Genomic DNA, 12,784 nt, shown 5'->3' with positions numbered 1-12,784 from the left:
AAGTCATATACCTATTCAAATGTTATATATCAAGTTCAAAATGCCGATGGATTGGTAGACAGTACATACCACATGAAGGGATTACTGGTTGTCTCTAACTCGCCGCGGAAGGGTTGCTGCACCAGAGACACAGTATTCTAGAGAGGAATGCAAATTAGTAGGTCTCCATATCCGCTGAAATTTAGCTGGAAGAAGTAAATTAATTTTCTCCTTACAACTTAAACATGGTGTAATGTTGTTTAGGTTCTATCTTGTATTTTACATTTCGAAGATTCTATGACATGGGTGTTTTTGACATGTATTCAAATCCTCGGGATTATTCTACCCGTTCAATATTGAGTAACAAACTTAACTTGGCTGGATATCAAGCCCATCGTTGCAGTCCTTCCAGATATCCCAATAAAAAAAGCCTTATTTCTAAGAATCATGGTACATCTGCATGGTTACGATCGTTTGGAATAAATTTTGCTCGAAATGGCTCAATCACTAAAGGATCTGTTAGCATTTATTTGCGTCTTTCTGGGATAACTCGACAGCAGCTAATACTAGGAAACTGAGACCAGTTACTATCCTATTTTCTCATAGCTGATTAATTACATTGATGATCTGCTAAGCAATTTAGTTAACCCCACGACCAAGATCATTTCTTCCCATTGCCTCGGAATAGAAGGCTGATCGGTTATCTTCACTATAAAGAAATGAGTACCAGTTCTGGTAGATTCTAGAAAAACACACAACGTAAAGGGTTTAAGACCAAGCTGGGTTCGGGTTTCTTGATTAACATTGATACATATAAGCACATCTAATATAACAGTTTATGGCATGGGTAAGTCACATCAAGTTTGTTGGACGCTCGTTGATCAACATATACCACATATAAAATACGGCGAACCCTCTTTTAAAGGCAGATGGCTTAATTTAAGCGATCTAATATTGCTAGGTCTCTGATGTTAGTTTCTTGAAATCGAATGAGGTAATGCAAGTTGGATAGAATACTACGAGTACTAATGTGTTCTTGAATAGACGCGAACGTCCCAGAGCACCCCAAGTTGACGACACTTCTATTTACTAGGACAAGTCGAATATCGATTGATTGATTATTTCCTTCTCAGATCTAAACCCAGAGGGCCGGCAGCGTGTTTAATGGATAGAAAAGGCTCACCTTACCAATATGCTTCTCGCTATTATGATCTATATATATACTCCTATACTTTATATATAATATAAGTAAGACTGCTCTTTGCTGTATAAGTGGTTTTCTTTAGTAATTCTAACTTAGTATAACTATAAAGATGAAGTTATACTTTCTTACTTTAATTGGATAATTGGTTCTATATTTATTTCTATTTTTAATTATCCTTCTAGTATATAATACCATAATTAAATGGGCTTAAATCGTCTTTTATAATTAATAGAAGTCTCTAAATCAGCCTTCGGCAATAAATAGGTCAACTCTCTCGTTTCTCTGTCTCAAAAAGGAAGATTCGACTCGCATCTATAAATAACTTTCTGATACCAAGGAATACCATAGCTTTTATTAGATTGTTTAGGATAAAAGTGTTAGTAAACAAGAATTTTATTCCCCACATAATTCAAGTCTATAAACTATTTACATATTATATTCCACTAGCGAATTAGGCAACCATAAGGTCTAATTCTGTTCGGCAGGTGCTTACGCTGCTTCAGGGGCGTTGACCACCACGCTACCCTGGGGACTATATTATTATCAACAATCAGATTACACAAGGGAAGCTGAAGAAAAAAGGTAAAAAGGTGAACGAAATTGCACCCAGAGAGTCTCGCGGTCCCATAATTAAGTTAATATAGTATTTACTAGTAATGTATCATACCACCGGGCCATGGGTGCATACCAAAGCAAACGCTTATTTTGACTTATTAATAATTTCGATCGTATATTCATCAATTGCGAATTCCCCGAGGGCTCTTCTAACCCCGACGAAAATCCCCAACGAAAACCCCCAACCCCAACATTCAATCATGATCCACGTTGAAATGATAGAAATAATTATAGCGAACCATCCAGCTCCTGTTTACTTTCACTGGATTAAGAATAGCGAAGTCATTTTTTCCAATATGGTAAGACGTTCAATCGTATGCGGGAACTGCACAAGAAAGTGCTCACGAATTCGAGGTTGAATGGGATGTTGCTATAATCACATTGATCTCGTGTTCTTAATCCTCAGGTGGCTTTCGACCCCAAACAACGGTACTTCATTGTTCAGTATTATGCCTAATGCGACATCAGAAATGTGTACTCACTGTTCTTGATAAGCATGGATATTCGGATTGCGCAATCCTTGTCTCATCTTCATCAGATATAGCTCGACCTCTGCCCGATTCCACTATAAGATTCATCAGCTCAGCTCCAGCATTTTTCAGCTGGCCAGTTAACACATACTCCGAGAACATTTGTCAATAGCATCATTGTCCACCCCTCAATTCCTTCCTCCCACTGCAGCCTGTTATATCGACCCAGCTCTTTCAAATGACGATCCTTGGCCCATGGCCCGACAGGAACTTTGAAACGACGTTCAACGACATCTGTGAACCCAGCAGCGATCATCCTGTCTTTTGCTTCATCGACAATTTTCAGTGTTTTCCCGAACGCTTCACCCGCTTCGAGGGATACCTTTCCCCATTCTTCGAATATAGTACCGTCCGTACTGCCATCCTCAGATTTGGGAACAACGGACTGCTCTACTTGTTCGATATAACCACCTGGTTTTAAATGTCTACCAAAAAACCCCCATTCTCAGTCCGCGATATCTTGATAGTGTCACATTGGGTATAGCTCACACCTACCTAAGTGCTTGTTCGTAGAACTTCCCCCAATCTGCAACGCATCCATATAGACCACGCACGTGGATAAAATCAAAACTATCGACCGAATAAAGCCAATCATCACAGCAGTCATCAATTTCGAATTGAACATTCGGCGGCACCAAATTCGGTTGAATTGGGGAGAGGTCGGTGCCGATTACTTTTGCAGAGGGATGTTTATCGGCAAAGTCACTATGCAACAAAGTCAGCGACAGACAAACGACACAAAACAAGATCGTTGGAGTTGAACATTGCCCATATACCCGTTCCTGTTCCGACATCTAACACCTTCTACTTCGGGTGTGAGCTCTGAGCTAGAAATGAATAAATTGGCTACATGGTACTCACCTGAGGATTCTTCGAGATCGGGGCTAGATATAATTCCCCGTGGAGCATGAGAGTATATAAATGATGCCTGAGGTTTCGGTGTTACTAGTTTTACCCAGATATATGTAGATGTAGCTTACCCTAAATCAGTGTGATCCATGGCGCGCTCATCATTTGGGCCCCTGTTAAAATCTCAGTTGCTGCAATTTTGAACTGCTCTTAGTCGTACTGCGTACCAATACGCGCCAGAGTGATATGCATGGTATCGGCGTCCATTATCGTAGTGATAATTCATGATACTACTGCGAAGTGACGTCATTTCACTAGCCGAAAAGGAAATATGCGTTAGTAATTTAGCTCAGATTCAAATATCGAGCCTTGAGCACACACGATTCGACGTTTTCGCTGTACGCTGAATCTGATTCCGAATCCTGGTGATTGTTTCAACACAGTCCTCGGGAATGTTAGAACCATTGCCGGGTATACTTACCACCGATATATTATTAGAATTAACCATTGTTGCTGGCTGCAATATTTTGGGGACTCATGATGAGCATTTGTAAAAAAAGTAAAATTTTCGGCATGCGGCGCTAAGATACTTATAAGATGGCCTGATTTGCGATCATGTGGTAACGCTAACAATCCATGACTCGTACCGGTGCGGAACCTACGAAAGGCTTTCCCCCTGCAAATCATAGTATCAGCTTCCTAAGTCCATCCACAGCCCGACAGCTTCCGGCTAGCTGGTGAGCTGGTCCCGCGCAACGGCGCGAACCTAATTACGCCCGCTGGGTGGCGACAGGCTGGCATTCGCGAATGATAATCCTGAAGAAATTCATGCTAAATATGCCTTCCCTGTTGGGCCTAATGCCTGGGTGGCCCTCACTCCTAGGACACTCTGCGCATTGCTTAGATAGTCGGATGGAACCTTTCCCACTCCCTTCGGTTGCTGGCTTTCCTAACGGCTATTTTCGCGTCCAACCGATACATCAACGGCAGGGACACCCTGGATCAGTGGCTAGCGAATAATCTACACATTCTCTCATACACGCACACACTATGTCTCACAGCGACGAGCTCCACACTGGTAGCCTTTTATGGCTGGCTGCAGCTGGATATGCTAGTTACATCATTTATCACCTGCTTTATAATCTCTTTTGGCATCCACTGGCTACTTTTCCTGGCCCTTCTATTGCAGCAGTTACTCCTCTTTACAAGGCCTATATCGACCTTGTCGCCAAATCGTCTTTCGTGCATACGCTTGAGAAGTTACATTCACAATACGGTAAGAACCGGCAATTTCCTCCCGAAAACTTTTCTTCCGACGCATAGTTCTCTGATTCTGCTAGGTGACATCGTCCGTGTTGGTCCCGACGAGGTATTGTGTGCTTCCCGAGGGGGCTTGGATAATAGACAGCATACGGACTAAAATGGCTGCAACAGATCCACTTTAGTTCTCCTTCAGCGTACTTGGAAATCTATAATGCCTTGAACAAATGGGACAAAGAAAAGAGCTTATACCACAGTTTCGGCGAGGATCGGTCATCCTTTGGCTTTCTGACATATAATGAAGCTAAGGAAAGAAAAGATGTATTATCCAAGTTGTTTTCAAAAAAAGCAATCGCAGATGTTCAGGGACTTGTTTTAGAAAAGGTAATTTGTCTTCTTGAAGCATCCATGCCTGACTATCTTTCTCGTCGTTAGCTAACATAATACAAGGTGGCAAAGTTGTGTGATTCGTTCGAAAAACTCGGCTCGAAACCTGCAGATCTTTTTTACGCGTATCGATGCATGTCTGTCGATGTTATTACTTGTGAGATCTTAGTATTTTTCATTGTTCACAGATTCACAAAGATATACTTCGCTAACAAAGCAGTTGGAGTGAAGATCTGTGTTTTGGGAACGACATCAACGCTATTGGTGCGCCTGACTACGAGGCACCAATAATAAAGGCCATGGATTCGTCTCTCCCAGTCTTCGTTGGCTTCAAACACTCGTCACTTTTGAAAGGGTCAATTATGAACTGTCCTCCGAACTTATCCAAGATCGTTAGCCCGGCTACTTCGGGACTTGTGGACTTACAACAGGTTTGTCTTACTCATCACAATTGCTTTGTGAATCGATGGATCATTTTGTAACGGTTGATTAAAACCCTCACCAGCTCCTTAAAGGTCAAATAAACGATTTGACCAAAGATCCTAAAAATTTACAGAATCTACCACACTCAACGACTGTATACCACCAATTGCTTCGTCAGGAAGCATACCGTAGCGGCACTGTTCCTAGTGCTGGAAGCCTCTATGAGGAATCTCAAGCTCTACTGTTCGGGGGTGCTGATACAACCGGAACAACGCTTATGCATGGCTCTTTCTATGTATTAACATTACCGACGGTCTATTCAAAGTTGAAAGCAGAGCTACTGTCTGCTTGGCCCGTTTTAGATGATGTGCCCAGCCTATCTGACTTGGAAAAACTTCCGTATTTGGTATAACTCTCTTTTCAACCAGACTTCATTAAATTCAAATATGCTAACCTCTCTTCACTTATAGAGCGCTGTTCTCAAAGAATCTCTTAGAATGAGCCCTGGTGTGGCATCACCACTTCCACGTGTGGTACCACCTTCAGGTGCAACTATACACAAGACGTTTATTCCTGGCAACGTAAGAGAAAACAAGAAAGTCCCCGAGTGCTTCGAATAGCTAATTCTCTACAATTTTTAGACCGTGGTTGAAATGAGTAGCCACTTTGTGCACCGCAACGAAACTATATTCCCCAACCCAGATGAATTCATTCCCGACAGATGGCTCGAATTCAAGGGAAAGGATCTCGACAAATGGCTTGTGGCATTCTCGAAAGGTCCGCGAAGCTGCCTTGGTTCAAAGTAAGTTATGCAATATCGCGAATTAAACATGGCTTGGTTGGGGCGATTAGGTTAATTAATTGTTTATCTACCTTTTTGCAGCCTTGCCTGGGCAGAGCTCTATCTCTGCTTTGCGCATGTTTTTCGGAAGTTTGAGGTTAAGATTGATTCCTCTAGGTATGTCTTTTCATGTAAAGGTCGGTTTACATGTGTGATCTAATATTTAGTGACATAGTCCTAGAAAGCTTGAGTGGCGCGATTGTTTCTTGCCAGAGTACCGTGGGCCGCATTTGAAAGCAATTTTGACCAAGGTAGCGGCATGATTTATTTCTTACAGCATGCAGAAAGGGGATCAGAGTACAGGTATAGCTTTTTCAAGAAGCAGCTCTGGCCAAATTTTCTGATGCAAGTGACATAAATGATCGATTAGGACTTAACTTGATGAGTGAAAGTGGCATTATACAGAATAATAATTAACTATTTCAAGCCAATTTTAGCGGTTTATGAGCCCGAGTGGGCATAAACAGTATACATGTCTCAAGGACTCGACAAATGCTGAGTCGTGCTTAAGTTAAATCGATATAAACATCGAATGGAATAACATTTAAAGAGAATCGATGAAATCTAATAATGAATCCGGTAGTATACAGTGGTTAGGACATGGTGCTCATTATAGGATCAATATTGCATGGGTGAGACCAGTGAGGCTGTGGCTCAAGACTGCCGAGACTTGCAGCACAAATTAGGCTTGAATCATGTTCTTGTCGGCCCACCGTTAAGTAGGGTGACATAATACCCGCTCTAAATCACTCCGACGGCGGGCTTTGGTAGGGACGGTGAGGATGCTGGACAGTTACAGGACTTATAAGGCCACAATTGCTTAGAGGTATAGTTGATATCGGTTCGTAAACCGGCGTGGCGACAGTTGAGTCAACCCCTACGGACATAAACCTTGTAAGAAGTTGGTCCACAGGACCAGATCTGTCAAACATAGGGTCGACAATCGACGATTGTAGCAGAAGGCTAGCTATAGGAGGGTTCAATGCCACCGGTGCATCCATTGGGTGGTACGGCGGTGTTGGATGCGAGTGATTCATCTTTGTCGACCGCTGCTTCAGTTCGCTCATAACATAGGCGAAGCGATAAGCCATATGCTTTTCATTGTGGGCTATATGGATGAACTGGAATTGGACTTGGTCGATGATTGGGTTGGCGATATCGTACTCGCACAATGTCAAAGAGGCATACCCTACAATAAAGAGTACCTGGTCGATAAAACTGACCACCGCGCGAGGTTGCAGCTGGATGAATGTGGATACAATGTGACGGGCGCTCTTGACGATTTCAGTGATAAATCCATCGGATCCGGGCTTTTCGCGCAGTGACATTCGATAGAGCAGAAGATGACAGAACCAGAATGCCAAATTCAGGGGTGCTGTGTTCTCTTCGTTCACTATCATTGGTTAGTGTAAAGCCCTGTGGTAATACGTCATTAAAGCGGCTTACTGAGAATGTGCGCCCAATTCTGTCTCCACCGAGCTAACTCTTCATATCCGATATCAATGCTCTGGGTGCGGTAGTGCTTGTTTTGTAAACTAAGCGTCAGGTAGTACAGCTCGATCTCAGCAACAATTCGTCCGTCGTCTAGCTTGGCATGCGGGCTCTCTAGTATGCGATAGCAGTAGTGAAGATGCTTTCGCTTGAGATTCAATGGTCTTCCGTTGCTAATGACACATCTGTGGATGTTAGTTCTTGAAGCTCTACCTATAAGCCGGCGTATAAACATACTGTAAATGTGCTAGACAAAGAGAATTCCAAACCCGGTACTGACCGAGATGGTTATCGTTTACGATAGGCTCGGAAAGAGGCTGGTTGAGAAAGCTAAAAGATAGGATAGCATGGTTGATAGAAAGGCTACTCAGTAGCCAGCTATCCATTACGACATCGGTCTGAACGGTTGCTGAGTATAAGCAAAGCAAGCCTAGTGCCTGCAGGGAGCTGAATTTTAGAGATGGTGAGCCCCATAGGATGCTGGTTGACTGTCGTCGCATATGATGATAAATGGCATTCACAACAGGCAGGGGGATATCAGGAAGAGAGCGCGAAGCAAGTAGACAAGCTGTGGTAAACAGAAAGGGGTCACTTTGACGGATATTAGTGGGTAGATCAGACATGCTATATACAGACACCGAGGGTCCGAAATTCTCGACAAAACTAAATTGAGAGTGAGATGACACAGCTCAAGGATTCAGGGGGAGATACACGTACAGCTGTAGCAAGCGATTTGCTTGGTTAGGATTGATGAGACCTTGAGCGACGATGTCGTCGCCCGTCTGATTATCTGACTCTGGAGCAAAATCGCTCTTCTCGCCAAAAAGCTCGTGCTGTAGCCCCGATATCATTGACATTGGTTTTAAAGACCGAACACTGTCGTGTGGGGTCAAGTAGTCTATCTCATCATTCCCGATGATGGCGCTGCGAGGACTGTGAGGGCGACTGGATGAGGCCTCCATAACCTGTCTCACGGTCTTGGTCAATTCGCTCATACTGTTCTCGAGGGATGTCAAGCGCTCCTCAATTGACGAGGAAACTACGCCTGCATCAGGCCACCTGGAGCGACTATCACGCAGCTGCTCTGGTGTTTCGGGTAGCTCGCATTCAATCCTAGTTTGTATGAGTTCGAATGCTCGGTCATGTAACTGCAAATATGCAATATATACCTCAAGGAAAGACAACGCCGGCATGCGTGACTGCACCTATCAAGGTCGCATCGAGTTTTCAACTTGCGGCAGGTGTTACAAGCTGTCATGGAGCGTCGAATACGACTCTTAGTAGGGCGGTCGCTGTCACCAGAATCCGACCCGCGCTTCAATCGGCGTTGAGGGCCATGTATGGTATCCGCCTTCCATGGACGGACATCCATTCTTGAGTGTGAACAAGAATCAGATGGAGCGGGGGCCATTCAGGTGGGAGCAAGCAGATTGTTTGGTGTGTTTGTGTGTAAAAAACAAGTGGAAAGCAAGAGATTATGTAGCTTGAGGTTATGCTGTTGAAAAATGAAGGGATACGGGGATGGGCAGATTGATGTAGACATAATTTAAATAGCAGGTCGCGGTAGGAGGATTTGTGTAAGCTTCAATGGCTCCCCAGAATGAAGAGAGCATCTGAGAACAGATTTACCGTTCAAGTTCAGCCCACCGACGACCCAATCGAACGAGAAATTTGATTGACGTGATGAAAAGTGTAAATGCACGCTGTAGTATTGACAAGAGGTGCACGTACTGTCCAGACACATCATACGAAGCGGCGGGCCCCACTAGGATCAAAAACCCAAAACTCAACAGTCAATTTCGAGAGGGGGGGCGGGCACAGACACATGCCTAGCTTAGATAGACCGAGTTAGTACTAAATAGTTGAGTCTTCATTATGGGTGGGACTCGAAAGACGACAAATGGGCAATAATATTGAAGAAACTGGGAAAAAGGATCGGGTGGATCGACGGCGTTAGAACCAAAAGGTTCAAACCATGATTCGCGAAATACTGCAAGTTTACGACTGGTGCTTAAATTACTAGTACATCTGCGGCAGCATCAAAATGTATGTATTTCTGATATTTGCTGTGCGCGTAACAACGAGAACGAGGCGAATTCGACCAATTTTTATTCTAGAGCGCTCAAGCTTTCCTGCCGCGTGTCTACCACACATTCTACAGGTATTCCAAAATGGCCCTGAAAAGGAGAAGACAACGTAGAGTTACATGTACTACTGCCTATCCTCTTGTTAAAATATATGGACAGGAGGACAGCTTCCGCACCATGACAACTGCCGGCCAGTTCCTAACAAGCTCTAGGGTACATTAGCTGTAATAATTACGTGGAAGCCTCCGTTCCTGGTCGAATACGAACACCTAGACAACGATCGATCGACATAGCGTATTTCAGGTTGAGAAGCTGGCGCCTAATGAATAAGGTGCTTACCACGTGGAACAGTGCGCGACTCCAGAATGGGCGAAAAAGTGCGATAATTGACAGCTGTTGTCTGCGTACGGCATCGTGCTGCGCCTGGTTCAGTATCCCAGCCTCCGTAGCCGGTAGTACGGCTACGATTACTGACTTGGCCAGTAATATTCCGTGACATCTCATAGCGGGCGAGGATTTGGAATAACCGCAATAATGGGACAGGGTGGGGTCGTTGATTTGAAATGTCCAAACCCTAACTTAAAAACAGCAATTTTTATTGGGCTGGGTGAACTTTCGAGCAGCCTTCGAGAAGTTCAGCGTTTGCCTAACCTGGCTAGCGTGCTCCATGAAGTTAGTATCGAGTCGGGAAGCATTCTGCGCAGTGCGAAGTATGGTGCGATCGGAGCCAAGGTGGTGGGAATCAACATTGACAATAATAACGAAGATGATGAAGAAATAAGAAAGCGTAGCATTTGAAGACCTTTGTATAAATAGGGAATAATGTGATGTGACCACTGTAAAAATACGAGATTGAAACAGCCCCCAAGCTCGAGTGTATGAATATGAGTATGGCGCATTTACTCTTCTCCGCCCAGAACAAGCTAGCCCTGGCGTGTAAATCAATAGCACCCCTTCAACACTCCATGCTAGTGCTGCTGATTAGCTGGCTTCTTTTTCTGACAGCTGAACTGTAGTAGATCGCCCTGTTGACAGCGGGACCTGTCTAATATCGTTCCCCGTTGTGCACTCCATATCGGAAAAGCAGCACCTGTACTATTGCTAGATCTTAGCTTCTATGGAGATCTATACAGCAGCAACAGGGCTGCAGCTTCTCGTCGTTTCGATCTTCAAATACCCAAAAAAGCCGCATCGCACCCAGTCCCGATTTCCTGAAACTAGGTGGAGCAAGCTCGTTGCCGCAAGGGTATAACTGCCGAAGGACACCAATAATATCCAAAAAAGGTTACACGCTCTCCCTCACACTGTGGTGCTACGATTGTCGCCTGCTCAGTTACAGATACTGGCCTTGCAGCAGAACGATGAAGCGTTGTAGTTTCGTGTCCTTGGCATTTGATAAGTTCTTTTCTGCACGGACCGGATCGTCTTGAAACTAAAACTCTAAATGTTAAAACATGGGCAAAAAAGCGACATCAAACCGGATTCCAACCAATCACGGGCATCGGCCTGTAGACAAGAAACGATCTCCTTGGGACCCGATTTTCAGATTCAGCCACTAGCGCAGCCAACAGTATACAGCATATACTAAATACGCCTCCCAATAGTTCTGTGGACTAAATAGACTGTAATTAGACCCATTTCCCGAGAAAGCCAATTAATGCGTACCAAACAACCCAGCGGAGGGCAGGTTCCGGTTTCATGGGTCGCTACAAATAAAGATAACTAGATATTTCCGGCGCTTCTGAAAAGTGTAATCACGAATCAAGTGACCCGATAAACCAACATGTGATAATAATTATTAAATACGGCGAGGCGTTTTATCACGCATGGGGCATTTGTACCGTAGTTGATGGTTCTTGGCAAAAGCCTCGACATCGTGTGCCAACATCCACGTCGTGTTTCTTTTCTTTTTCTGACACATATCCCTCAACAGAATGAGCAATAAGAACATAGATATACTTGGGCGTCGTAGTTCTATTTCATGCGATCAAAAATGATGATGACCGAACCGAGGAACGTTGTGCGAGGGAATCTATTGTTACCCTGTTTCATGTTGACCAAAACCTCAACCTCGAACGAATCTTTTGGATACGGCATTTCTCTAACCATACCATGTGCTATCATCGATGATATTTGCTCCACCCTTAAGTGCTGGCGAGAAATTACTTTCTACCCTGGAGATTGTCCCAGACTACGTAGGTCTAGGCTACTATATATTATATCATCATTCTGAACCTCTGCAAGTCCCGCATCAAGTCTATGCCATTCTAGATGTCATGTGGGTCCTTCATCGTAACCAGCATGTTAATTGATAACGCAAAATATTCCGCATCGTTATCAGAGAAACCGAATGGCAATGGACCACAATTAGTAGCAGGTGAAAAAAAAACATTGTAACTAATACTGCCCACTTAGTTACCTGATCAACGTATCATTAACGAATAGCTCTTGCTCATAAAGTCATAAACGGTTGACAGGATTGGATTGATGAAGCTAGTCTCTATTGAACGTCGATCAGGATGTATCCTTCCGCATAATCGTACAGCGCTTTACGGATACGGAGGCCCCACTTTTGATTTGTGTAAATCCATGGGTAATTTATCCGGTCAATTTGCCTTAAAGCCGTCCAGTTGAATTACCTTGAACAGACAAGTTCCAAGGCCAACTTGCATTTTTCATTATCCAGTCAAGATTCAAGCTGCCACACAGACTTTGTAGTAGTTGCTTTGTGCAACCTTAATTAACGCCATAGCCGTGGGAATAATAATAACAAACCCCAACTACCCTGTTTCTTGGTGAAACAAAAATTTCTTCCTTCCTGACCCTCGGCTTCTGTAGTTCTTGGCAACCTGAATGCAGAATGTCACGGAATGCGGTACCTCTCTTATATTTGGCTATCACATATGGCTGCTCCTGTGTGGCTTTACAGAATACCCGGGATGTTCTAAACCCCACTTGAGATGCACTCTGGGTAGAAAATAAATTGGCTCTGGATGATCATTGGCCAGAATTTAGAGTCTTGCACTGGATTGTATCTTCACCTTGTCTTTCAGGTCATTAACATTTGGCTTGACTCGCACAGTAAATCCCTTGGTCGACTTGGCTCATGCTCATTCAA

At 43.9% G+C, this 12,784-nt stretch overlaps 3 protein-coding genes across 3 annotated transcripts; 1 reads left to right on the top strand and 2 right to left on the bottom strand.

Annotated features, from left to right (window-relative positions):
• Nucleotides 1-2,193: 2,193 nt before the first annotated feature.
• On the bottom strand, nt 2,194-3,463 carry BGW36DRAFT_423669 (putative methyltransferase; the record flags this gene model as incomplete). Its single annotated transcript, XM_046219861.1, has 8 exons — nt 2,194-2,230; nt 2,281-2,363; nt 2,420-2,753; nt 2,824-3,033; nt 3,092-3,132; nt 3,190-3,256; nt 3,309-3,350; nt 3,405-3,463. 8 exons carry the CDS (start codon nt 3,461-3,463, stop codon nt 2,194-2,196), a joined length of 873 nt encoding a protein of 290 aa, XP_046077165.1.
• A 764-nt stretch (nt 3,464-4,227) lies between these two features.
• Nucleotides 4,228-6,351, top strand: BGW36DRAFT_287340 (putative cytochrome P450; the record flags this gene model as incomplete). The annotated part of the gene is made up of 10 exons (XM_046210499.1): nt 4,228-4,453; nt 4,518-4,546; nt 4,612-4,821; nt 4,888-4,981; nt 5,056-5,255; nt 5,330-5,653; nt 5,718-5,828; nt 5,889-6,049; nt 6,131-6,205; nt 6,264-6,351. The coding sequence occupies 10 exons, from the start codon at nt 4,228-4,230 to the stop codon at nt 6,349-6,351; spliced, it is 1,518 nt and encodes a 505-aa protein (XP_046077164.1).
• A 483-nt stretch (nt 6,352-6,834) lies between these two features.
• BGW36DRAFT_394283 (C6 zinc finger domain protein) lies at nt 6,835-8,951 on the bottom strand (the record flags this gene model as incomplete). Its single annotated transcript, XM_046217898.1, has 5 exons — nt 6,835-7,481; nt 7,535-7,764; nt 7,817-8,242; nt 8,297-8,692; nt 8,749-8,951. The coding sequence occupies 5 exons, from the start codon at nt 8,949-8,951 to the stop codon at nt 6,835-6,837; spliced, it is 1,902 nt and encodes a 633-aa protein (XP_046077163.1).
• Between the last annotated feature and the right edge of the window lie 3,833 nt (nt 8,952-12,784).

This window comes from Talaromyces proteolyticus, assembly GCF_021365285.1.
Source record: "Talaromyces proteolyticus strain PMI_201 chromosome Unknown BGW36scaffold_2, whole genome shotgun sequence".
In the NCBI taxonomy this organism is placed as follows: Eukaryota; Fungi; Ascomycota; class Eurotiomycetes; order Eurotiales; family Trichocomaceae; genus Talaromyces; species Talaromyces proteolyticus.
Note: the sequence above shows the minus strand (reverse complement) of the source record. Positions and strands in the feature narration are given on the sequence as shown.